At 45.1% G+C, this 27,044-nt stretch overlaps 1 protein-coding gene across 4 annotated transcripts in view; it reads left to right on the forward strand.

The window, feature by feature from the left end:
* TNFAIP2 (TNF alpha induced protein 2) overlaps positions 1-26,408 on the forward strand; it is a 49,922-nt gene extending 23,514 nt beyond the window's left edge. For 2 of the 4 annotated variants that reach the window (XM_090034087.1, XM_090034089.1), the window contains exons 2-12: positions 3,349-3,758; positions 8,053-8,686; positions 15,063-15,177; positions 16,819-16,941; positions 18,145-18,245; positions 18,523-18,621; positions 19,994-20,117; positions 21,009-21,131; positions 22,516-22,671; positions 23,350-23,471; positions 24,114-26,408. In XM_090034087.1, the coding sequence (XP_089890213.1) occupies positions 3,602-3,758; positions 8,053-8,686; positions 15,063-15,177; positions 16,819-16,941; positions 18,145-18,245; positions 18,523-18,621; positions 19,994-20,117; positions 21,009-21,131; positions 22,516-22,671; positions 23,350-23,471; positions 24,114-24,255 (1,896 nt within the window). In that variant the 5' untranslated portion in view covers positions 3,349-3,601 and the 3' untranslated portion in view covers positions 24,256-26,408. The remainder of the gene's footprint in view (positions 1-3,348; positions 3,759-8,052; positions 8,687-15,062; positions 15,178-16,818; positions 16,942-18,144; positions 18,246-18,522; positions 18,622-19,993; positions 20,118-21,008; positions 21,132-22,515; positions 22,672-23,349; positions 23,472-24,113) is intronic. The other 2 variants (XM_090034090.1, XM_090034086.1) reach the window with 2 other exon arrangements.
* Positions 26,409-27,044: the final 636 nt, after the last annotated feature.

Below are 27,044 nucleotides of genomic sequence, written 5' to 3' on the forward strand. Positions count from 1 at the left end.
TAAAAGGAATAAACTTGATTTTTTTTTTCCTCCTCTTGAACACAGCAAATGGAGAAATGTCTTGTCTGTTTAGAACAAAAAAAGTGCAGCTTGTTTACAACAGTGCATGGGAGCCAGGTTTCTCATAACTGATCCCACAATTGAACAGGCAGGGAAAGATGCGGCCACCCAGAACCATATTCACTCCTGATGTTATATCAGGTATGCATTTAAGCCTCTGGTATAAGATCCAGATAAGTCTCCTTACATAGGAAGATGGAGGCTAAGGGACTGATCTTGCAAAAGCAAGAACTCTTGAGCATCCATCTACCTAGCAGTCCAAGCGTTTGGGTTTTTTTTCCTGCAGTGCCTTAGTCCAATTAATGTGAACCGCAGTGATGGAGGGATGGGAATCCCCCAAGGAAAAGTTACATCCATTGTTTAAAACAACAAGGAGCACTACTTCCCTTCAAATTCTGCTGCTTGGGTTCTTTCTTTCTCTTCCTAAGTGGGCGAAGTCAGCCACCACGAACAATGGCCTGAAAGAATCCTTTCATTCGAAACCTGTTTGCACAATCTTGTTCATTCTGGTGGAGAAACCAGTGCACCTGCTTGTCTGAGGAAGCCCTGTCTTTCAGTCGAGATCCAAGGAATTATTAGGGTTATTTGACTGTTGATTAAGTTATCAGAAGCTTTTGGGTTTTTTCTGATCATTTGGAAAGCACTCACTTGAGCAAAATCTCTGCAGTCACCTTCAGTTGAATGAGCCTTTAAAACAAGGCACACTTGTAAGCTGATTACCTTGGGTATTTTCCTACATGTTTAGGCTGGTTGTAACATGAGCACTAGGTGGACCTTTTCCACCCAAAAAGAAATCAGGAAACGCCTTTTGCTGCATTTATTGTCTGTGTGCAACATCAATGGGCCCTTCTAAGCCCCGAAGGTACTTCTTCAGTCAAAGGACAGGGTAGGAACATGCTTTAGTGATGTGAAGCTGACTTTTGACAGTCAGTCCTGTCACAGTTCTCCCCAAACTCACCATTCAAGAGCAGCTTGTTTTGAGTGATGACAATATAAGAATTAAGAGAGCCATATTCTTCCAGCCAACCCCCACTTCCCCATCCATAAATTGGTATCATTACTTCCTTTGTTGTAGAACAGTGGCCAAGTGTATGTCATGATGCATGTTCCTGAGTCATATGGCATAAATTGATCAAAGTTATTTGGAGGGCTTCATAAAAATCTTTGTGACAGTCCTTGTGTGCTTTAACAATCTCCCCTCCCTTATCACCATGCAGCCCCATTGTTCTTGTACTTCAGGATTTACCAGCAAACACAGGATTAGTACCTGTCTATACAAAACACTGCATTAATTTATCTGAAGGTCATATGATCAGCAACATATTTTTAATAAGAGCTAGAAACTTAGAGGTATTTTAAAAAATTTTTAGGGTTTTTGGGTGTGTTTTTGTCCTGGTTTTGTCCTGGCATTGCACTTGGGATTCCCCCACCACAGAACAGGACTTCACATGCTTAGCAAGTTAAAAAGAGAACCAAATCCACCTGACTTTAATTTTCTAACACCAGGTGTGACCAACCCATGGCACCAGCAATCTTCGCATGTAGCAGGCAGCAGATCAAGGAGGGCAAGGGCAGGGAGCGGAAAGCAGAGCAGCAGATTGAGCATGGAGAACAGGTGGGGAGCAGAAAACAGAGTGGCAGATCAGGTAGGGGGAGGAGATGGGAGTGGCACTTCAGGAAAGGCTGGGACTTACTTTGTAGTACGTCCACCAAAAAGGTTGACCCCTGCTGCTACAGCATGCTTCCTACTCTTTGACAGGAGCTGGGTTTTCACTCTGAGCACTGCGGTGCTAGTCACTGAGTAGTAATGGAAGAGTCTTATATGGTTAGGCCTTGCCTGTCTTCAGGAAATCCCTCTTGTTCCCTGCTATAGCATAGTGCTCTCCAAGGGGAACTTTTGACTCTAGAATTTGCTTTCCACACAGTTTCAAGCTATTGTCTTGAAGGTCAAGACTTAAGCATGATGTTAGACCTGTCCCTCCCAAAAAATAAGTGGAAGGTAGAGGTCAGTTCACAGGATGAGATCACTTGGGAAGGTTTCACAACAACCAACAAGATGTATCGTTTTTAGACATGGCAGCTGCACTGAAACAGTTCTCTGGAACTGATGCATCTTACCATTTCAAGGGTACATTTAAGAAGGGATCATAATAGCCTACAGCATATCAGTTGTAGCAGGGGCATGCTGTATTTTGTTTGTGGAGCATAAATTGCATCGAGGCCACATTCTTGACTAAGGCTTTAGAATAATAAATACTGTTCTGCTAATACAAAGGAATCCTATTGCTACCCTGCAGGTATATATAGCTCATTCTTCTACTCTCTGGGCACGTGCATTAACACACTTTAATTAATGCGCATTAAAGCTAGTACCTCCGGGCATTTATACACATACATTTGCCTGCTCCAATGCATCAGACTCAATTAATCGAGTCTGCTCTGCATGCTAGCTGATGTGCCCAGCACTCTGTAGCATGCATGTATATAAACAGTGACATGCACGTCAGTGCTGAGAAAGAGACGGCAGTGTGCTTTTGAGCTAAAACACCTTTGATTGTGTTTTAATTCAAAAGTGTGCCGCCAACATTTTCTCAGAGCTGACGCTCGTTCCACCATTTTATTATACACATGTATGTGCCACAGCGCCAGGCACTTTTAAAAGTGTCCGGTGTTGTGGCGCAAGCATGTATACAAATGCCCTCCATTGTGAGGTGCTAAGATAATGTGCGTTAGCCTACCTAAATGTGCATTAACTGAAGAGCAGTTTTTAGTGATGCTTTAATGCGCATTGAATTGGAATTAAAATGTGCATTAAAGTGCATATGTAGACCCACCCAAGTCATTCCCTCCCCCTCATCCCCTCCATTGGTCTGGGGGATTTTTTGTGTTGCTTTCCTAGTACATGTAGACTCTGGCTGGGATTTTCAGAAACTCCACTGAGAGTCTTTACTCGTGCCTTGATTGGGATTTCAATTAAACCAGCAGTGCTTTTTGAAATTTCACCCTGCTTCCTCAACTAAATGCATAGGCACACCTGATTTCTGTCACATTTAGGACTTTGTGCAGGTTAGAAAGTTGCAGGTGCTACCAGCCATATTGGCTTTAGCGTATCTGAGGCTTTGCAGAAACCTTGCTTAGGATGTTTCCTGGCCACGTCATGCTCTAGTTCTCACATTTAACAGCAGATTACAGCGGTACTTGTCTTTTTGTAACAGGACTTAGCCTCCAACTTTGAGCTGTTTTAATACAACCACAATAGCCTGACAAATTCTTACTGTAAATTTACAGGCTAAAAGCGAGAAGATGATCAAAATGATGCCCTTTTTCCATAGCAGTCCTCTTGGGCCGTGGAAGACGTCTAAGGGGTACACTACCGAAGACGAGTCAACTGGGAAACCTTCTACGTCATTGGAATCGGAGCCAGATTCAGTGTCTCTTGAACCAGCTGGAGAGGAGACTTGCTCGAAAGACCCAATGAAAGTGACGAGCGACAGACGACATTCTGCTCCCCAGCACTCGCCTGCGCCTCTTAGAGAAGCCAATGGGACCTGTGCTGGCACACCTGAGCAAGAGAGAGAGTCCCCAGAAAAAAGGAGTAAAAGGGAAACTCAAAGAGTTTTTCAATATTTCGGGTGGCATGAAGAGAACTGATCCAAAAGAAAAGGACACGAAAAAGAAAGAGGACAAGCCTCTCACAGGTACATCTGCCTCCTCTGTCTACCTCCTTGCTTCCCTGGCCTTTGGCTTTGTAGTAACTCGGCACCACACAGTCATTAGTGGATTTGGTCCCTACAAGTCCCCTGTGGGTAGGGAAGTCCTCACCTCATCAGAAAAACTGGCATGGTTGGAGGAAGTGACTTCCCAAGGGGCTGGATGGGCTCTGCAGCTGTGGCAGAGATGGAACCAAGTTTCTTGACTTCGTCCCATGCCACAGGTACATCTGCTTGTGGTAAGAGAGAGCTCAGCTTAGTCACTGAGACAGTAAGCCCTATCCAACCTACTCCAACTCTTGAAATGAGGCAGTGAAGATGCCCCAGTGAACACAATTCAGGAAGGATCTGGAGAAGTTTGAGAGAGTCCGGGAGACCCACACGCATGATCAGAGGGCAGGAGAACAGGGGGCTGAGAGCTATGGGACTCTTCAACCTGGAGAAGTGAAGGCTCAGGGGGGACTTGGTGTGCATCAGGATCTGGGGGAACGCCTGTTCACCAGAGCATACCAGGGGATGACAAGGTCTATTCGTCACAAAATCCTGCAAGACCGTTTTAGGCTGGACATAAGGAAAAACTTCTTTATTGTCCGAGCCCCCACGGCCTGGAACAGTCTCCCCCCAGAGGTGGTTCAAGCACCTACTCTCGACACTTTTAAGAAACATTTGAACGCTTACTTTGCTGGGATCCTCTGACCCTAGCTGACTTCCTGCCTCTGGGGCAGGGGCCTGGACCTGATGATCTCCCAATGTCCCTTCCAGCCGTAATGTCTATGAACCCAGGCTGTGATGCGAGGGAACAGGTGGGCAGAGCAGGACTTATTGCCTTGGCTTCAAGACTTGAAGTTTCTGGCACCACAGTGTGGAAACACCTATAGCTTCTAGGCCAGTGGGTCTCAACCTTTCAGATCCTGTGGCTCACCAATTCCCTGCACAACCCAGAGCCCGCTTCTTCCCTTCCAGCCCCACTGCCTCCTGCTGTTCCTCAGCCTGCCTCTAACCCATCTTTCCGCACCCCATTCCTAGCCTGAAAGCATGTGGTCTGCTTGTCAGGCCAGCTGCAGAAATACCCACTAGCTCCAGAATGGAAACAGCATAGCCATATTTCCCCAGCGCTGCATGCAAGCCAGTTAGCTCCCCCTTCCAGCAAAGGTCCTGCTGAGGAGGTCACGTTGCAGAGCCTCTTGCTTGCCATGCTGGAGCTAGCACATGCAGTGGAGTCTGGCAGCAGGAACATTCAGAGGAGGTGTCCTCCGACTCCCTGCCACAGGCACGCTTGCAGCTCACTCGCAGCATCTCCATAGCCCACAGGTAAGGGCAACTGCGTTGGCCTATCCTTCCGCTTGCTGACCTGTTACAGTTCTGTACAGTTTGTTTGCAGTTATCCAAAGTAAAGTTATTTGTACAAGATTAGGGCCAGTAGGTTTGACAATGTGGGAGTGTTAAGCAGAAGAGTATCTGGAGGTGCCACAAGCAATAGCCAGTGTCCATTCTGCCCCAAGACCGGGTGGACACTTACTTCCAGTTATTCCTCGAAGCAGTAAGGTCCCCAAAGCCCTGTTTCTGTAAGGGAGATGTAGGAATGGACTGTTTGCTGGGAGCGGTATCCTACCACAGCAGCCCCTCTAGCACACAGTACGAGATCTGCCGAAGGAGCGGATAATAGGGAAATGCCTCCTTCTGTGAACCACAGGGCTAAAAGGGATCTCCTGGGTCAGTCAAGTCCTCCGTGCTCATGAACAACTACATCCTAAAATCCACAAACTGCACTTTAAACCTTGCTGTTTTTTGGGGGGGTTTTGCCAACACTGTTACTGGAAAGCTGTACCACAATTGCTGTGCTCTGAAGGTTAGAAACCTTCTAAGTTTCCAGCTTAAACTTACTTGTTTTCCAGCCTAAACCCTAAATTTCCCTCTTAAACTCTAGCTCATAGCCTGCCTCGAGGAAGGGGTCAGGCTAGATAATCTCTTGAGATTCCTTCCAGCTTTGTTTTTCTTTGACTTCTTGTGCCAGGATTGTTCTTTAGCTTTAGTAGAAATGTTGCCTCCCTGGTGTTTATGCTCCTGATGCATTTGTCAACAGCCTTTGTTCTGCCAAATTAAATAAGACAAGCTGCCTTGGTCTCCTTATAATAGATTCTTTGTGGCCCTTTTCCTCCCGAGTCAACTTTCTCTGGACATGTTCCAGCTTGAGTTCATGTTGCTCAAACGAGTGGCCAGAAATCTGTGCAAGATCCTAGAAGCCATTTTACGGGCACCTTGTACACGGACATTGATTCTTCACTGTCTACTGGAAATATCTTGTCTCGTATATCCTCAGATTACATTAGTGTTTTTCATGACCTCACCAAATTGCTGGCTCACAATTATCCCATATTTGATTACTATTTCTCCTCTGGTCTCATTTCCTACTGAAAAGCCATCACTTGTAGCAAAAATTCTTATAATTGGTCCCTAAGTGCACTTTATTTAATTGAAATTTGTACCCGGTACGCTTTACTATTAAATTATATTCCATTTCTATTACCCAGTACCATCCAAGTCTTCCTATATAATAAACCATTCTAACTCTATTTAATTATACATGCAGACTTTGCACCATCAGACTTCATTGGGAGGCACTGACTTTTTGTGCCAATATGAAAATGAACTCTAATATGAAAATATGAACTAAGACCAGTCTTTGAGGATCTGGCGCAGATCCTATTAATAACCCCCACCCCCTTCAGACTGACAGGTTGCAATAAAATGGAAACTGTTTTCATCTGCCTTTCAGTCTTTCCCTTACTTCAATTTTTTTTATTTTATTTTTTTTAACTGACTTCCATCTTAATTATCCTTTCCCAAGTGGCTCTGCTTCATATGCTTTACTGAAGGCCAAACAGATTAGATATGTGTTTTGGTAAATCAGTTAGCTAAATCTTGCATGCAGCTGTGGTTGGACTAGGGGGCCTATAGGTGATCACATCACTTCCTCCCTAGTAGTGCCCTCACGCTTTTAGTGAGTCATGTGCACCATCCCTGCTTTGATAGATTCATTAGTAATCTTTGCCTCCAGTTTTCAAACTGTGCATGCGTTAGTTCTTTCACAATTCTGGGATAAAAGAGCTTCTGCTTCCTCCCTGCCCCCAGCACTTGAAGAAGCACATTAAGCTGTTTCCCTGTATGTGGCAATTTCTCTGTGCTCATTCCCAGTAATCCCTGTCCTGTTCCAACAGGGTTTCATGTAACTGTGTGTGGAGGAGGAGGGTGAAGTATTCATTTAAGTCTTGAACCCACACCCAGATTATCTTTAATTGCTACCCCATCCTCACTGCATTGTGGGTCTTTTTCCTTCCCTGTTCTCCTATTTATTTATATAGCTAAATAACTTCTTGCTATTTGTTTTACTTAATTTTGCCCAGCCAGAATTTTGGCAAGTCCCATTTTACTCTGACTTTGTCCATCTTCCATGATGGTGCTCGCCAGATGAGCTACAAGTATTAATATTCTGGCCCAACTCTCAGAAATGCTGTAGGATAAGGAAGAAAAATCAGTTTTCCCTGAGGTATCATTGCTATCTTAGCTCAGAACCATAATACCCTGATTTGTGGATTAGTATTAACCCATCATTTCTGTAAATACATGACTGCTCCCTGGGATATCATTGCCTCTGCTGAGAGGAATGGCAGAAACATTAAAGGTTTTGAAAGTCAGTAGGATGATATTTCATACCACAAAGAAGCCTAACTGGCTTGAAGCACTATAAAACTGAATACTGGGCACATCTACATGAAACATTTACTGTGGAGTTGCCTAATTAACTCCCCAGTTAAGTCACCTCAGTAAACTAATTAACTCTGCCATTAAAACACAAGTACTATCCTATGGCAATGTCTTTTAGCGCGCTGCAATGCATGTGTAGGTGCTGACAGGGCTGGTTGGGGTATGAGGGTGCTTCAGTATGGGGGCTCCCTGCTGGCTAGCCCCACACTATAGCACCAGTGTGCCCCAGCCAGCCCCTCCACAGTACACTGAGCTGGGCTGGAGGAGCCCTGGGCTGGCAGGCTGGCCCCCAGAGCTCCCTGCCAGCTGGGGCTGCTGCAACCCAGCTCAATGTGCTGTGTAAATGCTGCACCCAGGAGCAACAAGCTCCGGTACAAACTGCACCAGAGTTTATTCATTTGCATTAATAGCGCATGTAGATGTACCCACTGAGTAATATGACTGGAATCACGTTTGTATAAAAAGTGGAAGCCTAAGTTAAAGCTGCTGGGTACAAAAGTTGTTCTTATTTCCACAGCTGAACAAATCGTGGAGCTCATTGACAATGACAGACTCTTTGATGCTGCTCAGCATCTGATTGTCCTGGAGAGGGGCCTCCATACAGATTGCAGTGGCAAGAGTGAAGAGGAACTGACCAGAGACAGAGATGAAGTGGAGTCGGCCTATGAACGTCTGAAGCAGAAAGTCTTCAGCATCATAAGAGATTCCATCACCATAGCCAAAGAGAGGCCAGAACTACTACAGCGTGCAGTGAAGGCACTAATAGAACAGGAGAATGAGGATGAGAAATACAGGTCAGAGAAGCCATTTGACAAAACCTTGAGTTCCAGGCCCAGGAAATGGAAAGAGCTTTGGATGGACACAGTGAAGAAGTCTACAGATGAGCGTATGAAAGCGATCAAGGGCACTGCTGAGAACCTCTCCACCACAGCTCTTAACTTCCTGCACATGGGAAAGACAATGAAAAAGGATTTGACAATAGTGGTGCAACACATTAAACAGCTTTATCCTCCGCAATTTAACGTGTGCAGTGCATATGCAGAGTGCTATCACAATTACTTCGTTTCCCAGGTAGAGATGATTGCAGAGTTTGAGCTGGAAGACAAAGATGTTTATCTCATCCTCAGCTGGGTGCAGAACCTTTATCCCAAGTAAGTGACAGTTTTGCACACGTGTATTACTAGTGTTGGCCGAACTTCAGCCACACATTCCTGGGCAATACATGCATGGTGTCTGTTACCCCATGCTTCAGTTGTCAGCTTTGAGGGCCTGGCAGGAGCTATCCTAACTCCAGGAGAATCCAGCAAAGAGGAATTCTGTATGGCCATTTTATCCTATGTGTGAGCAAGACCCATTTTAAATTAGATGCATGCAATAGGGGATATGTAGGACAAAAATCTTCCCTTTGCTCTAAGTAGGTGCATGGAGAAGCAGTGCCTTTAGGAAGTCATCTTAATGGTGGGTCTAAGCGGGGAAAAAACTAGTCTGTTTCATAACCTAGTCTTGGTCCCACTGCTCACCCATTTATAGAGCACCCTTTAGGCTGCATCACATGGTCTGGTCCACAGGCAGATAATACTACTATTCCTAGGGCAGGTGTGGCAGCTGTACCCCACTCCTAGCATCACCTGGTGATCTTAAGCATCTCTGGTTTCTTAAATTGCTGTTTTATGGGCATGGTTTCAGTGGTGGTTCTGTGGCTCCATTACCTACCCCTGTCAACTCTGCTTGTTTAGCTGATGCCAGCAGTTAAGCTACAGTAATGTATAATGTACAGTATCAAGGGACATTTTTTCAGTGCTGAACCAGACAGTAAAACTGAAACTGATGCTTCTTGGGGGTTTGACAGACAGATATCAGTACAGTCACCTGCAGACAGTTAATTTATGGAAAATGGCTCTGTCTGTGCTGGGCATGGGAGCAGTCCCCATTGTGTATAGGTATTGTTTATTGGCTCGTTCTTGTTCACTAAATTATGTGCATCACACCAAGCAGTGGCCAGCTCAAACTGTTGAAGGAGAAAAGGCAAGACTTCTACCCCAGGCCCATCCATTTTTAATGCACAGTACTGGGTCATGCATCTCGGGGTGTTTTGGTACTGAGCCTTCACTAATGTAGGCGAATACAGCTCCACTGACTGCCTCATACACATGGCAAATTGGCATTACTCCACAGAAACAAACTGCCTGGCTGACTTGCAATGTCCCTGAGGCTGGGCTAGTTCACAGCAGCTGATGTCCTGGCCCCTTCACATACATGCAGATCTGTGGTTGACTTAAAACCTCTAGAGGGCATCTTCTGCTTTTGGCCTCCTCTCAAAATACAATATAACAGCAGGAATGTTTTGAGTATACATCAGAGAGAAAGGACTTGTTTAGGTCCATCATTTGTTGTCCAGTAATCAGTGGGCTCATGACAGCAGGCCTTCACGCATAATCATAGATGTGACTTCTCAAGGTCCCATGTGCTGGGTAGCCTGTGTCAGGCTCTGACTGTATCCAGATCATCTTCCTACTATGGGACTGGAGAAAGAGGATCTGGCAAGTTTGGGACTTCTATTCTTCCTTGTTGCCCCCCATTAAACCCCAGTCCTGCATCCTGAACAGGAGGTGCACTCATTTTGGGAGCAGCACATGCTGTTTAAACAATATGCACAGCATCTCCTTATTTGTGAGGTGGAAGCCAAGGACTGGAACTGCTATCAAAGTGGAGCATTAGCTATAAGGCTTCCATCAGGGCATGAACTGAACTCCTCTGTGGCAGCAGACAGACCTACTGGCTCTGCTACTAATTACATTATATGGGAGAAAAAAATCAAACTAAAGGAGTCTGGCTTCTTAAATCACAAGCAGCGAATGCAAAAGCTTTTATTACCCAAATGCATTAATCTCCTTCCCCTCACTGCTGCTTGTTAATAAATTAGATGAATTGATGTTAGTTACAGAAGCTTCCCAAAAAACAATGCAGCACTTGAGACCTATCGGCTGCTTGTGTTATAATCACTTGTAGAGGAATACAGAATTTAAAATTGCACAGTCATATCCATAGTTAACAATACCTGGCATCACACCTAATGGCTTTCCTTCCAGCCTCTTATTTTTAAAGCGCTCTCTCAGTTCAAGCTGTTGCATGCAACATATTGCCCAATGTATGAGGGTAAAGTGCACAAGAAGCTAGCCCACTTTTAAATGAGGAAGGCAGGCATGTCGCAGGTGTTTGCGCAAGGGTTCTATTTGCTTGGGGCCCAGGCTTACAAATCCGCCCTGGACCCCAAGCAGTTTCCAAGGAACAGTCAATTCAGTGACAGGTGCATAAAAGTGACTTTGTTCAGTCTTACTGGGGGTGCCTGCCCCCAGAGAAGCAGCCTCTACCACCTGCTCCTGCTCTGCATACTCTCAAGCCCAATAGCTGGGCATTTATGCCATCTGGACACCTTCTACCCACACAACTCTGGGCACAAGGTTAACTTCCTCACAAGTACTCTGAGTTGCAGCAGCTGCCCAGCTATTACACATGCCTAGCATCAGCAGAAGGCAGGGAATCCCTGGCTGTGCCTTGTGTAGTTGCAGTGAGATAGGAGGAGCGCTTTAGGAACTAATGAAGTGACTCATGTTCTACAAAAATCCCCTTGAACCAAGGCATCCTCTTACAGGACATTACACAAGAAAAAGGAGGGAAACAGCCCCAGAGACCTGTCCTTCAGCATTTCAGGGTGCAATTCCTAGGCAAAAAATAATTATCCTAGTTAAAGGGGTGTAGGCTGTAGCCGTATTTACCCCAGTTACAAAACTTTGTGCATCCCAGAAGCCTCCTCCCCTGCATCTGGTGTTCAGAAAAGGTCTGGCATTGACCAGAGCATTTGGATCTCTGAATTTGAAAAACAGTAATTTTGGGAAGTAGTATCTAACCAGTGGTGGTCCACTAGTCTGGAACACGGGATTAGGATTGAGTTATCCTTGAAGGCTTTTAAGACCCAGCTAGACAAAGCTTGGCTGGAATGATCAAGTTGGGGCTGGCCCTGCTTTGAGCAGGGGGTTCGACTGGATGCAACTTTCTGAGGTCCCTGCCAACCCTCATTTTCTGCAATTCTACCCAGAGCGGTGGCACTTTTGACAGAGTGGTTGTCTAAGAAGTACCACAATCCAGTGTGAGATAGTTTCATAGTTAGTAGGATCGGAAGGGACCTGCCCAGATCATCAAGTCCGACCCCCTGCCATGGCAGGAAAGAGTACTGGGGTCAAACAAGCCCAGCAAGGTGTACATCTAGCCTCCTCTTAAAGGGTAGGAGCCAGCACCACTTCTCTTGGAAATTGGTTCCAGATCCTAGCCACCCTGACAGTGAAGTGGCGCCTCCTGATGTCTAGTCTGAATTTACCCTCTGCCAGCTTGTGACGGTTATTCCTGGTCACTCCTGGTAGTGCTCGGGGGAACAGGGACTCCCCCAATGCCTGCTGGTCCCCCCTGACTAGTTTGTAACACGCAACTAGATCCCCCCTCAGCCTTCCTTGTGGAGGCTGAACAGGTTCAGGTCCTGTAGCCTCTCCTTGGAGGGCCTGCCCTGCTGCCCCCTGATCATGCGAGTGGCCTCCTCTGGACCCTCTCCATGCTGTCCACATCCCTCCTGAAGTGCGGCGCCCAGAACTGGATGCAGTACTCCAGCTGTGGCCTGACCAGTGCTGCACAGAGGGGGAGGATCCAGGACCTCCCTGGACCTGCTCAAGATGCATCTGTGGATGCATGCCAAGGTACGGTTGGCCTTCCTGACTGCATCCCCACACTGCCAGCCCCTGTTCATCTTGGCATCAATGATGACTCCAAGATCCTTTTCTGCCTCTGCACTGACTAGAAAGGAGTTCCCCAGACTGTAGGTATGGTGCTGGTTCTTCTTCCCCAGGTGCAGCACCTTGCACTTGTCAGTGTTGAATCCTACTCTGTTCTCATCTGTCCACCCCTGTAACCAGTCTAGGTCCAATTGTAGCCTATTCCTCCCTTCTAGCGTGCCCACATCTTAGTGCAAATTTGAACAGGGTGGTGTTTACCCCCTCGCCCAAGTCACTGATGAAGATGCTGAACAGTGTGGGCCCGAGGACCGAGCCCTGGGGGACCCCACTGCCACCACCACTCTCTGGATGTGGCCCTCCAATCAAATAGGTTGCCAACTGGCTGTGTAGGTGTCGACACCACAGTCCCCCAGTTTTTTAATGAGAACAGGGTGAGAGATAGTGTCGAAGGCCTTCCTAAAGTCCAGGAAAACTATGTCCACTGCTACCCCTGCATCTAAGGATTTGGTGACCTGGTCATAGAAGGCCACCAGGTTGGTCTGACAGGACCTGCTGCTAATGAACCCGAGTTGGTTGCCCCTAAGCATAATCTCCCCTGCTGGCCCCTCGTGGATATGTACCAGAATAATTCTCTCAAAAAGCTTGCCCAGGATCAAGGTAAGCTAACTGGCCTATAGTTTCCTGGGTCCTCCTCCCTTTTTTGAAGATGGGAACCACATTGGCCCTCTTCCAGTCCTCGAGCACCGCGAGTGCTTGTACAGCTGTGCCAGGGGTCCCACAGTGACCTCAGCTAATTCCCTCAGCACTAGGGGTGGAGATCATCCAGACCAACCGATGAATACATCCAGTCCCTCCAGAAGTTCCCTGACTAGATCCTCCCTGACCCTTGGCCTAGGTGCGCCTCCCCTGAGGCCCAAAGGGGGCCCAGTGGGGGCGCTGATCTGGTCCCTGCTCAGGAAAATGTGTATAGCACATAGATGTACGTGTATTGAATAGGAGAAGCAAAGAAAGAGAAGGAAATGTGGAGGGGTTGTGGTCATAATCATTGCTGGGCTTTTTGTCTCAAAGCAGAATATAATTTTCAAAAAAAGGAAGCATGACAGGAATGTCCCTGGGGGTGAGGAGGGGGGGGGGTCACACTTTACATTATTTCATCAGTCTTGGCTTTCACCAGTTCAGCTAACTGTGCACCAGTTGTACTTAATTCAGTTTTCACCTGTGCTGAGTTCCTGACACATACATAAGCATCCAGAGTAGCCCGTGCCATAGATCTCTCTAGTCAGCTAAACAAGGCAGCTGATCATTGCTGGATGTTGTTCGCGTGTAAATCACTAGGTGACTTTTCTAATATCTACTCTGGCACCCCCAGTTCCAGTACCAAGGGCTTCCCCTGGCTTCCTCCTACCGCTCCCACCCCAACCAGCCAAAACACCAAGCAAAGCAGGAGGCGCGCTGCCGTGCTCCAACAATCCCTTTGGTATCAGAGCAGCTCCTTCAGGGGTGTTACCCCTTGACCCAGTTAAACTCAGCAGCCTGGGATCAAGGCGGCATAAAGCTGACAAAGGCTTTCGGGAAATGTTATGTACTGAGATCTGCCTGACCTTTCTAACAGCGCATGCAGTCAACCCATGCATTATTGCTAGGATAGGAAACCGTTTCAGAATTGCTGCATCATCTGGAAAGACGGAGGTTGGGCAACTGCTGGATTTATTCGCTGTGGGTCAGAAGGGTGAGGCTAATTCCCAAGTCCAGTCCCAGGCTCATATGAATCTCACCTCTTTCATAGCGAAGTCATGCAGATTTAAGCCAGAACAATAGAGGAATTCCACTTTGGATCACGCCTCCAGTGCCTACTTCAGCAAGCATTTTGAAGGAACGGCGATAGCTAGGGTGACTGTTCATCCCAGTTTGCCAGTGATGGTCCCAGATTTCATACGCCGTCCTGGCTAGTCAGTGAAAATGGAAATGAGTCCTGGATTAGTGCTATGCTGCCTGTACTTCCAGCCTGGCTGCTCCTGAGCAGTGGCTGGAAACAGGTGGTAGTCTGGGCTGAACACTGCTCTTCCTGCCTGGGGCAGGGACAGTGTCCTGGATTTCCTTAAAAATAATATGGTTACCCTAGTGATAGCAGAACAGGAGGCCTTAAAACAGGGGTGAGCAATTCTGTCAGGCAGAGGGCCGTTTACTGAGTTTTGGCAAGCCATCAAGGATCACATCAGGGGGCAGATAAATATTCATTTTCTAAATTTTTAGGGGCCCCATAGGCTGAGATAGAATGGCTTGGCAGGCCTCATTTTGCCCACCCCTGCCTTAAAAGTAGTCATTTAGTTACTGAAGCTCTTAAGCATTTTCCAAATATCTTGTTGTGGCTAAATGCCAGTGTCATAGGCTGCCCAGCTGCTGAACAAGAATGGGTTTGAATTCCCCTATCCCAGCAGACCTCCAGGAGTGGCAGTCAACTCAGCCTCTGGCTCCAGTGGGAAAAGAACATTTATGCCCTGTTCAAATTCCCACGGCAGGCCATGCCAACTTCACCCAGTTGTTTAGTGGCACAAAGAAGCTAGGAAGAGAGACTTGGGCTGTGCAGCCTGGCCGTTGCTTCCTTTCTTCCCTGCCATGCTGGGGTTTAAGGGCAATGAAGTTTTACCTTGGCTTTCACTGCTTTCTTCGGGAAATGTTATGTAAGCAGCTGTCTTGAATTAAGCTTATCCTGAGAAATGCAATTGTTTGTTTTTTGTCATTCCAGTGACATCATCAAAAATCCTATTCTGAAGAATGACTTGGAAGGAGCTAAACTTGGAAGCCTTTTGCCAGCAAAACAAATCAGACAGCTAGAAGCTAAATACTTGTGCAACGAAATGGTGAGAGCCTGTTCCTGGACGTCTCCCTACCTTTCTTATATCTGTATCATTCCTTCATGAAGCTGCCTTCTCAATGGCACAGCAGCTGCATGTTATTTTGCTGCCCTTGTAGTTGTCTATATACTTCAAGCTCACATGTTTGCCCAATTTCCCTGGCAGGAAATGGATAGTCTTTCCTCATTCCCCAAACCCACTGACCTACAGAATACTGCTATGGCCTTCACACAAGTTCATATACCGACTTTGGGGGAGGCAGGGTATTGTTCAAAAAGCAGTGATCATCCTAGAAATAAAATGGTATGCTCAGAGGAAAAAACCCCACATACCCCCAAAGATCTTTATGGGGTCCAATCATCAGTTAAGCATGCAAAGATGGGCATGTCCAGTATAGCTCCTAGGAAGAGACTTCTGGTGTGCACCTTCAGGTGAGAGATCAATCATGTCCATGCAAGTCTGACTTTGAAAGTTTGACCCTCTGGTGCTCTGAACAACTTCCTGTTGCACAGACATAAAAGACAGAAGCAACTTTTCTTGATTTGTTTGTACAGTGTGCACAGAATTTAGTGCCATTGCTGCATCAGAAATGCTGGGCTGCAGTTCTTGAAAGGGTGCGAGTCGAGAGAGCTGGGCCTGGAGTTCTGAGCTATAATCACGTCCAGCTGGGAGCAATGAGCCAAGTCTGAGTAAACAGTACAACAGCAGATGGGGGGACAGGCAGTCTCTGCAGCTATCCAACATGCATCTCAAGAGCAAGACACGTCAGATCCCAGATGCAGCCATTCTGTGCCGTCCACATCTCCCCGTGGTTCAATATCTGAGCAGGGGGAAATATGCCAACAAACAACACAGCGTTAACTCGTGTGCTGCCTTGAAGGCGGGGAGTGCAAGGACTGAAGGGTCATGAGGAGCTTCCATTACCTGTGGCCCCTGGGGATTTGGAGCAGTACTTCATCTCTCTCCCTCAGGGGAGCTCTCACCAGAAATGCCAAACCACCTCAGGGTATTCTGACTGCTCCGTCTTTCGAGTAGTGGAGCAACTGCTGAGCTCTGCATCCAGCAGTGGCGTGGCAGCCAGGAAAGCAGTGGCAATGGCTGCTAATTTTTGTTCCCCTGCCATAACCCCTGCCCGGTCAGCACCCAGGGCTGGGGTTGTGCTCACCCCTCCCTTAGTTACACTACTGCTTTTGAGCTGGTAACAGAAGATAATGACTCAGGACTGGACCCAAAGGGTAACACATGGCCTTTACACATGAGTGTCTCAATTCAGTATACAACTGGCATGGAGCAGGATTTGGTCCTCAGATATGGTGATCTGAAATGAAGTGAAAGACATGCTGCCATCTCCAGAACCCCAAAAAGTGAAGTTCTCATGCTGCCCACGGCAGTGACCGACACATCTACCAGGTGTCTGGCAGCTGCATTTTAAAGAAATTGTTGTTTTTAAAATATTTGAAAAGTTGAAGCTCTGAGTAGGGGAGAGATTCTTTCGACATGGTCTTGAGCTCTCTGTGGGGTCTGGTGTCAATGTCTAGACAAATAGTGTGGGCTCTGTGTAAATTCTGGCCCAGAGAAAATGAGTGCAATAGGAATGGTTTGTTCAGTTTATGGTAAATGTTGCTGGGTTTTTTTGGTTTTCTAAAGGCTACTGTCAAGAGCTGGTTGGCCAAAACTTTGGAATTAGAAATCAGAAAATGGACAGAAGAGAAAGAACCAGAGAAACCTGAGAAATATTTTCATAATGAATTAGACTTCCACGTCCTCCAGGTAATAAAAATGCACTGTATTTTTAAATGAGCCAGTAAATATTAAAAATAATTAAACTGTGCTTGTATCAGAGTTTGCACAACCCATTAAAAATGCTCCAGCTAGCCACATAAACAGAAAACAAACTAATGCAATGGAAAATTTATAGAGCTACTTACCACTTTCATTACCCCAATTACTGAGCATTTGTTAATTAAATAGATTTATCCTCACAAAGTCACATAAGGTACAGGAAGGCTAAGTGATTTTCCAAAGTTAGATGAGGTCAGACCCTAGACTGAACCTAAGGCTCAGGTCCTAGCCACTAGGATCCTCTGACGTTAGTAAGAGTAGCTGATTCTTTGGGCTGATCCAGTACCTCCTGCTCTGCAGCCTTGGAAAAAAGATCTCCACTGTGGTGAAGGGAAATCTCACCCTTCTGTACTCTTAAGCAAAACAAAATCAAACCCTCAGTATCAGTTAACATTACATTGGAGAAAGCAGAAAAAACACCTCTTCCAGACACATGGGCAAAGGGACAGTTGTTTGTTGTTGGGTCTCATTAAGTTTCAGGAATTTTATTTAGACAGATTACTCTGATCCCCCATCTTCTTTTGTCAGACAGTATTCCCCACTCTCTCCCCACCCCCTCACTTCCCATCCTTCTTAAATTAGTGGGAGGTTTTGTCTGTAAATGCAATTCTTTAGTTTTATGCTAGGGTTAGATTTTTAAACAAAATCACCCGGCACTTGGCAAAAAATAGAAGAGCTGTGTTCAGGCCTCCCCTACAACAAAATTTCTGTTTAATGTCTTCTTCCTCTTGATCGGAAATCAGAGATAACAATTTGCTTTAGTGTCCCAAATAAGCACAGTCCTCTTGTGTACTGCTGGGGAGGTGGGGGGTTCAGTCTATGGATGCTTGACCCTGGATTCAGGACAGGTACAAATAGGACACAGGTCTCCTTTGAGACAGTAAGAAGCCATTTCACCTTCTGGGGCATCTGCTCCTTTTCCTGACTCCAGGCAATCTTACCTAGTTAGTTCCTGCTCCAAAGATCTTGCACAGCTATCTCTTACCTGCGCTTGAGCAGAACCTAGTGCAGTGGGCCCCTCATCTTGGTTGGTACTGCAAACTATAATGAAAATAGCTCCAACTGCCTTAGCAGTTTACCTGTCTGTTTGGACCCTTAGACATTTAAAGTTGTTTAATTCTTGTTCCTTAGACTATCCATGGAGGACAAAAACGAGCGGAGGAAATAACCCCTGACCTGGGCAAGCAAGCCTCAGTCATACTGTTGGTGGAGCTGTCGACTTTCTTGAAAAGGTGCGATAAGACAGGTGTCAGAAGAACACTTGATCAGCGGTTCTTGAACTGGGATAATATGAAACCTGAGGGGGTATATGGCAGTCATCTTGTAGGTACATGGGAAGAAGGAATATGAGAGCAGAAGAGAAAATGAGAAAGATAAGTGGAGAAGGAAGAAAACTTACAAAAGGGGTACCCAACCCAAAAGCCAGTTTGAAAGACATTGCAGCAGAATAACAATGGTATCAGATAGCTAAGTTACTAATAATTATTTCTTCTTCAATCTTCTCTTTAGCTATAAGAAGGCTTTAGAAGACTTTAAAGAGAAAAATAGACAGCACAGATATTTCAAGGAAACAATAATTGCAAATGTGAATAACTGTGCAAGTTTTAGGTAAGTAAGAATCAACTGCCTTGTTTAAGCTTTTTAATGAATAATACGACCTAAGCGTGTAGAAGTAGTAAATATACCAAGTAAGGGTATAGCAAATGTACCCTTAACTGTAGTCCATATTTTTCTATGAATTTAAAATGATATTCAAACAGAGCAACTTCTAATATCTGGTAGCCAAAATGTCTGATTGAACATTGCTACATGCTTTCCTATTTGTAACCCAAGAGAGACTTGTAGCTAGTATAAATCATCATAGCACCATAGAAGTCATTCATGCAGCAGCAGAGAATCCCTCCCTGAGACCTTCAACTAATAATTTCTTCATTAATCTTCAACTAATAATCTTGCTTCCCCCAAGATTCAAGTGTTCCTCTCATTGAGCAGAAGTTCTGCCTCCTTGTTAAAGGAAAGCTTTGGGGCCAGGACCCCCGGGTTCCACACCTGGCTCTTACGCTGACCGATCACTGGCAAGTCACCTAGTTTGTGTAGCCTTTGGTAGAACAGGTACATGGTTGGGGAATCCCACAGTGTTTTGTGGATTTAACATAGGAATAGGGCAATTCATGCTATTTGGACAGTTTCCACAACTGTATTTTTCTCTGACCAAGCTGTGCAGCTCTCCATCAGCATTCTGCTACAGAAGTTACCCTGGCAGGGGGTCATGTACTGTGGTATTTTAATAACATATTTGAAGGAAAACAAAATCCAGATGAGAGTTCACAGCCTGAGTAAAAACCATGTATTCAAAAGTCATAGAGGTCAAGGAACAGAATCCTACAGCCTAACATGAAGCCGCCAACTCCCCTCTCCAGTATAGGAGCAAGCAGAAGATCTGACCTGCCGCTACCCTCCATTTCATGTGCGTCAGTGGTCATGCATCTGCCCGGTGTACCCTTCTGACCTCACTGTACCCCAGGTCACTCAAAATCTCTTATGGAGAGAACCATTGCCATCCATGCAAGGAGGGATGGATTTTGACACTAACTGGCTCCCATGCATTCCTATGTCAATTTGGCCTCTACACAACTCGGTCATTACTAGCTCAGTGCCAGGTTGTGGCTTTGTTGTTTATATAGGCAGCAATTATTTATACATGCTTCAAATAACCACAAATAGGATAGCTTCCAGACAAACTGATATTAAAGTGATCTCATAGTACAAGCCACTCAGCAACCCTTCCAAATAACACTGATATCACTTCTACCCTAGGACATGAACACCACTTAAAATTCTAGATTACATTTTGGGTAGAGATCCAAATATTATGTCCTGGTGCTGAATTTTATTTTCTGGAACTTTAACATACAAAACAGAAATGCTAGTGGGAAAAGTGCGTAATATATTATTCTTAACCTGTGGACACTTGTTTCAGAACCCACGCTGAGAAAACTGTATCCACACCAGATGATACAAAAGCTAGTATTCTCACCACACTTAATGAGATTGAGAACAGTGCTTATAATGTACTGCTTCAAGATTTGTTTCTGGAATTAAAGGTATGACATATGACTAGAAAATTCATGTATATAATATCTCATATGTGGCAGGTTTCTATAGAGGGAAAGAATTTTAATAGATTTAAGGCAAAAATAAATCAATAAAAGTTCAACACAATTTTTTAAAAGAAATTCCATGGTCTTGCATTCAGAAAAACAAAAGGGGAAAAAAAAACATACATGACAACCCTGAATTGTATTCAGCTATCTGTGGCAACCCAAACTTATAGCTTCATCCATCTCATCAGTATCATCACCTCAGTAATATATACATGGTTGAGTTCATCATCTTGCTGTTTTTATCCAAGAGACTAGTACCCCTGAAGTTGACTTCTCTATATGGGAAATTTTGCAATTGAAAAATCAAAAATTTTGCCTTTTTTTTAGGAGAGCTTCTTGGGAGCTCTTGAGGATATTTACGTGGACTCGCACCTTAATGAAAGGACAGAGTATTTTTCCTTTACCCTAGGCTCCCTCTCTCAGTGCTCATTATTTGATATGTTAGTTAACACCATTTTTTCTATTTTGTTTTGAGATTAAATACAACCACAATTTATTTCCATAATTGCCTACCTTCCCTTCCCTTGCATCTTGTGATGTCACTGGGGAAGACAGGGCATGAAAATCTCAATAACAATGGAGACAGAAAAGGGATCTTTTATTAAAGCATTTCAGGCCACCTGTCCTCATCATTATAAAATGTTAAGGAGTGGAGGGGTGAGGGGCAAGAGGGGGACCCATAATTCATTCTTCTCCCCCTTTAGCAGGGCATCTTCAAGTTCTTCATATAGGACCACACGCATTTGTGTGGCTGTATGAAATTTTAATCTCTGAATATACTGCGCTTCAGTTTTGCTTTGTAGAAGCTGACCAGACTTTTTCTTTCTTCAGCCCTTGTTTAAGAAGTTTACCCAAAATAAGTGGGCTTGCACCGAAGGTATCATGGAGGAGATCCTCGAAACCACCAGCAGTTCTCTTTTGCAGTTCCACACTCTTCGAGACCCTTTCTATAAGGTAAGTTGCAGGGAAACAGTGGAACAAGTCTAGGAAACCTGAACCTAGCTCTTTGGCTAGGAACCACTTGAAAGACGCACATACTTCTCACTTTGGCAGGTGACTGGACATGCCTCTTTCCTGAGCCAACATCACCCTATTTAGATCGATGAGCTTTCCCAGCTACAAATCTCTCTTCCCATAGGAGGGAATCCTTTGAAGTTTAATCCAAACTATCCCTATACAGCCATGACCTGAGCCTGCTGTTCTCCAAAAGCAGTTGCATAGCTCATTTATACGGTTAATTTAGCACTGAGAATGGGAATGAGGAGCTAGATAGGAATCAGTATTATGACGACTCTCCAAAATAAGGCATCCTCTACAACAGGATTTTGGCTGTCAGTCCCTTCAGCCCAAGAAGGCCTGCACAGATGCAAACTCCATTTTACCAGAAGCTTAGCTGTTGCAAAATTTCACTCTCGGGTACATCTGAGTTAACATGTGGGACCAAAGCCAGATTTCTAGTGTTTCTACAGCAAACATCCTAAAGCCAATAGAAAGTCTCCACAAAGAGGTCCAAATATCCTGCAATTATATTTTTAGTAATTTAAACGTACTCTGTAACTCGTGTAAGCAGAGAGCGAAATAGGTGGAAATAAGACAGCTTCCTGTTTCCTGGGGATATTGCCACCCTTCACATGCCATTTATAGGTATTTTCCAAGTGTCCCATTTTCTCAGTGGGAAATTACCATTCTGGAAATAGAGCCAATTCCAACACATTTGCTCGTTAGGAAAGCCCCATTGTGTACCGTGTAGGACACGCCTCTGGTGCCGGTCTGAGGCAGAGGCAAATGAGAAGGTCCATGCTACTGAAGTCCCTGGGCTTCCTTGACAGAAACAAGAATAGGAATTTGTGGTGGTAGATTTCACAGGCCTGGGGCCACACTGCCCTCAGTCCACACGCACAATGTAACATCCTTCTGATGTTATACAAGAAGTTATAAGCGACCTTTTCTTTAACCCACCCACAATGCCCCTGATGGTCCATGTCAATTTTCCCCTGGTTACTGCCTCTCTCTACTAGTTCCTGATTTTTCTTGTGGGGGTCCCAATATTTGTGCTCTCCCAAGCATGCCTCACCCACCCACTCCCACTCATTCTCCAAACCTGGAAACTGTGCACCTCACCCACCCTCCTATATCCACCATTTCCCATTGGGCTCAGACATAAAACAGGAGAGGGGCTACAGAGGCAGGTGTTACACCACTACAGTCAAGTGCTAGTGGGATGGGTGGAAACTCCTTGCTCAACTGTAGGGCAGGTTTGTTCCCATGTTTTATGCATCATTACACTTTTCTGGACATACAACCCTAATAAGCTGATTAACATTTCCCTCCCTAACAGGACATTATGGAGAAGATTCACGTTCACCTGGTTAGAGAGTACATCGTGAGGCTAATGAAGAAGAGAGTCACCCTGAAAACTCCAGAACTTCAGCAAAACTTGGCAAAATGCATTACAAATGATGCCTCCCTCTTGCAAACTTTCTGCACAAAAAACGTAGGTGTGATTGCTTACCACATCAGTGCTGGCACTTAACTTCTGAACCTGTTCCTTTCAGGCTATCCTGAGCATCTGGCATATGCCTTCAAACAGTGGTTAGTTTTTCAAGGGGTTGCTAAACACAGCAGCTGGAAAGCAGGTCTACTTGAGGCTCTTGGCTGGATAGATGGGGGAAAGGTCTCAGAAGCAGGCATACATCTAAGGATGGGAGACAGCAGGCAACTGCCAGGCAAATCAAGTGACTGTACATACGCAAAGCCAACAAGTAGTTGAGAAAGGGATTGTTGTTAGTTCTCCAAAACCTTCCCACGACTCACTGGATGTAGCAGGAAGAATCCACAGCTGGAGCAAATCAAACTGCACAATTTACTACAGACAAGGCTTTTAGAAGTAGGCTTTTAAAAGGTTTTAAAAATACATCCTATTCAATCCATTTCCACCAGTCTGTCCAGGGCCCAACCCCAATTAGAATATATTCTGGAAACTCTGAAAATCATTTTTCATCATCATTTAATGGTTATACACTGGCCAAATTGCATCCAAAACAGTGAGCTGGAATGTTACTAAGCAAAGTTCATGGAGCAGCCTCCCCACCCCTTCAAGAGCCCAGAGGAGGCTCTGTAATCACAGCAGGCCTGGATTACTGACTGTTTTGTCCTATTCCTTTTCTGATAGGGGTCTGCAGCCACGTGGCTGGACTCTGCACTGCCCAAACTGGCAGAAATAATCCGACTTCAAGACTCAAGCGCCACGAAAATCGAAGTTGCTATGCTTGCTAAAACATACCCGGATATCAGGTGAGAGGAACCAGACAGTATTTGGAAATACTAATAGACTTTATAGTGCTAGAGAAACAGTGGCTTCCTTAGTCTGCACACACCATTTTCCTTGGCCAGGGCCTGGGAGACTAGATTCAGTTATCTGCTCCCCCACAGATTTCCTGTCTGATCACTGAGGAGTCTCTCCCAGACCCACTCACTTATGCTCTCTCTATATGCACCAAACCTAGCAAAGCCATCTAGGGACACCCCTCACTGCCATGCTCACACTCCATCTCCGGTATGCTTTAGAGCACAGAGGGGAGTCGGGAAGCACCATCAGGGGAGCTTCACTCCTTCATTTCCACTTTGCAGCATGCAGCGTGGAAGCAAGTGGGTATGTTCTCAACAGCATAAGAGATAGCAACATATCTTTAGACTTGGGTCCTTAAAGGCACTTAAATGATTAATTTCTATTGATGCTTGGGTGCTGGTCACCCTGTGCCTCAGGTCCCATCCACAGAACTGAGATAATAGCGTTTGGCCACTGCCTCCCTGATCCCCACCCCCCCCAAACACAGCCATTGAGGAAAAATGACTAAAGCACCCAGATGAGGGCCATGGGAAGATCCTATTGAGATGTAGCCTCTTCTCTAATATCTCTTACTTTCTGTCCAATAGCAAAAAGCACCTTGCTGCCATCTTGTACATCAAGGGAAACTTGACCAACAGCGAAGTCAAAAGCATCCAGAGCTACTTGGATCAGAGTGCAGCACTGACCACTTCCCGTACACCACTTTTTTCAGCTATAAAGGTGTCCTAGGCTTCAGTCCTGCCTGTGGCACTTACTATTTTATTACAGAGTCCTGTGCAGGAAGAGTTGCTACTCAAGTGTGGGAGGCAGAAGCCCTTTGGTCCCACACTGTCACACAAGTATGTGCAGCAGCATTTTTTTGTAGGAAAATGTAACATACATAAAGCCCTTTTTGTCAATCTGCCACAGGAGTCCTGATGGCAACTGGCCTGCTCTGTGTACAGATAGGAGAAGACAGAACCCAATGCTCTGAACAGATGGAGGATTCCTAAACCAGACACTGGCTCCCTCCGAAGTCTAGGGCACAAGACTTCATGCCACTGTCAGCCCATCTAGAAGGTGGGCACGTTAAAGACCACATGGCAGTGCTGGGGAATCATAGCTAATGAATCAGCCAATGTCTCTAAAGCACTTTGACCCATGGCTTGTCCCTGTGGAGGATGAAGCACTTCATAAATCTTTGGGGGGAAAATAAACAAGCAAAATATAAAGCAACTGGAGAATCATTTCAGAGCATGCTGTGTAGGCATCTGCTAGCGTTTTTACTTAGCAGCTTCTCCATCCATTACATTAGGGTGTGAGGAAGAGTCTGGAGAGGACCCAAGGCTGCCATCAGGATGGTCTGCAGAAACAGATCACCTAGGACTAGGATTCTCATCTTATTGAATCCACTGCATGACTGGGATAGATTTAGACAAGCTCTCAAACACAGAATATTTCTTTTCTTTGTGAAACAACCAAAGCCTTCACTTTGAAGAAGTGCCTAAGTATTATGGAAAGCAGGTCACAGCCCAAAGTGGTAGAGCTTTGAGAGCTGAGGGCCTTACTGCACATCCCACAATTTTGCTTTTAAAAAAATCTAAGTTCCTGCATTTGCCAGCTGTGAGGCCATGGCCAGCACAGCATCAACTGCAGCTGCTGCCCTGCTAGCCTGCCTTGCAGAAAACCCTCCCTGGGCATACAGTAGCACTCAGCCAAAGGTTGGGTATAAAAACTTACTATCCCCCACACATCCCATTCACCTCTGTGAGGTGTGACCATTTAAGCCTTCTTGGCAAATTAGGCTCCATATACTGAAATGCCTTTAGAATTCCATATGGGATTGGCATCATAGCTAACTCTATTCGTCTTTTTCTTTCCATTGAATTACACTCCACTAACATAGAGCTAGGTGCCTATAGCTAGTTATGTACTGCAGTGCCTCTTACACTCTTAAGACCCCCCAGCTTAGCAAAGAATTTAATGACTTACTTATATCCTCCCTAGTCAATAAAGCATGTTTCAATCTCCATTGACTTCAACAGTCTACAGGGCTGGGCTGGGACTTGAGCACACACTTTAGGTATTCAGCTGAATTAGGGCCAGTCACAGCAACACAAGTCTCCCATTCATTGCCCTTTCCCCCGCTCCCCCCCAAGATAGATCAGATTTGAAAACATACATGTACGTTGTCACAACCCAACTAACTATTTGACAAGCAAATTAATGGCCAAAACAATTCACCTGGTTTAATCATCATTTCCCTTTCCCTTCTTATCCTTTCCCCTCCCTAAATATTTGCATCTCTGTAGAAAGCTCGTCTGGAAAGTGGGTGGGTTAATAACAACTGCACAAGCCATGCAGTGGTATTTGTATGCAAATACATACAAAAATATTTTAAAATGTGACTAAGCCTTTTATACACAGCACTTTAGTTTCTACTTTCTAAGCCTCTGGCTATATTTCTATAAGTAGATATAGACCATTGGTATATTTTAGCATCCTGTTTTAATTTTCTCTTTCACTGCCGATCTTTGCATGCAGTGTTTATATTTAAACAGCATTAAGTGTGTTGAACGTGTAGCTGAGTTATACCTGTGATGGTGTTTACCATCTGTATCCTATGTATGTATAATCATAATGTATTAGATCCTTTTAGTACTTTCAGAATGCACTGTCACCTGGAAGGCTCTTAGGCTCAAGTGTATAATATATTGACGGTACAGCCTGGAGACAGATAAGAAAAAGCTGTGTTTGCATTGCCAGAGCATATTGTAATATTGTACCCAGGTTCACTTCAACCTGGGTTCTCTTTGGAGCAGAGATTGTCAGTGTATTCCAACCTAGTTGGCCTTTAGACATTCCTGCAATATAAATAATTAATAAAAAAGCCTGTTACTATGTTTGAGAGTACATTTCATTCTTATTATATGCGAGCACCCTTGTTACACATGTATGTTCTCATGCTATTAACAGGAGACACTGGTTCGAAGCACAGTTCACCATATAGTGGGTTCACTGGCATATAAAAACCCAAATCCTACTCCTACACTAATTGGAACTAAAAGGGGAATTACACTCATTTAACCACCAAATCACCAGCTCCTCAAATCAAGATTGCTTCTGGACATTGCCAATGTTGCAGAAAAAATAAGGTAATTTAAAATCTATGCGTTTCAAATGATAGGTATATGGGTGTACAGCAAGACTGATGTACATGATCCCTCACAAAGGTACTGGAAGACTGTCATAGATGCGTATAACTTGTGGTAGGACAGGAGGAGGAAAGAGGAGGTATACACATGTTTTTAAGTGCAGTACAAAGTGGAAGGAGAGCCTGCGGAAAGCCTCTAGGTAAAGATCAGAGGGAAGAGCAACAGTAGGGGATGTCATGGTAGCATCTGTTAGGCCACCAGCCCTTCTTTAAAAAAAGTGAAGGAAATTTTCACATCACAGGACCTGGTTCTCATGGGGGACTTTAATTATCAGGGCATCTGGGAGGCAAATACTGTAGCACACAAGCAGTCCAGCAAGTTCTT

Source organism: Crocodylus siamensis, chromosome 2 (genome assembly GCF_052110815.1).
Source record: "Crocodylus siamensis isolate JL-2025a chromosome 2, ASM5211081v1, whole genome shotgun sequence".
Lineage (NCBI taxonomy): Eukaryota > Metazoa > Chordata > Crocodylia > Crocodylidae > Crocodylus > Crocodylus siamensis.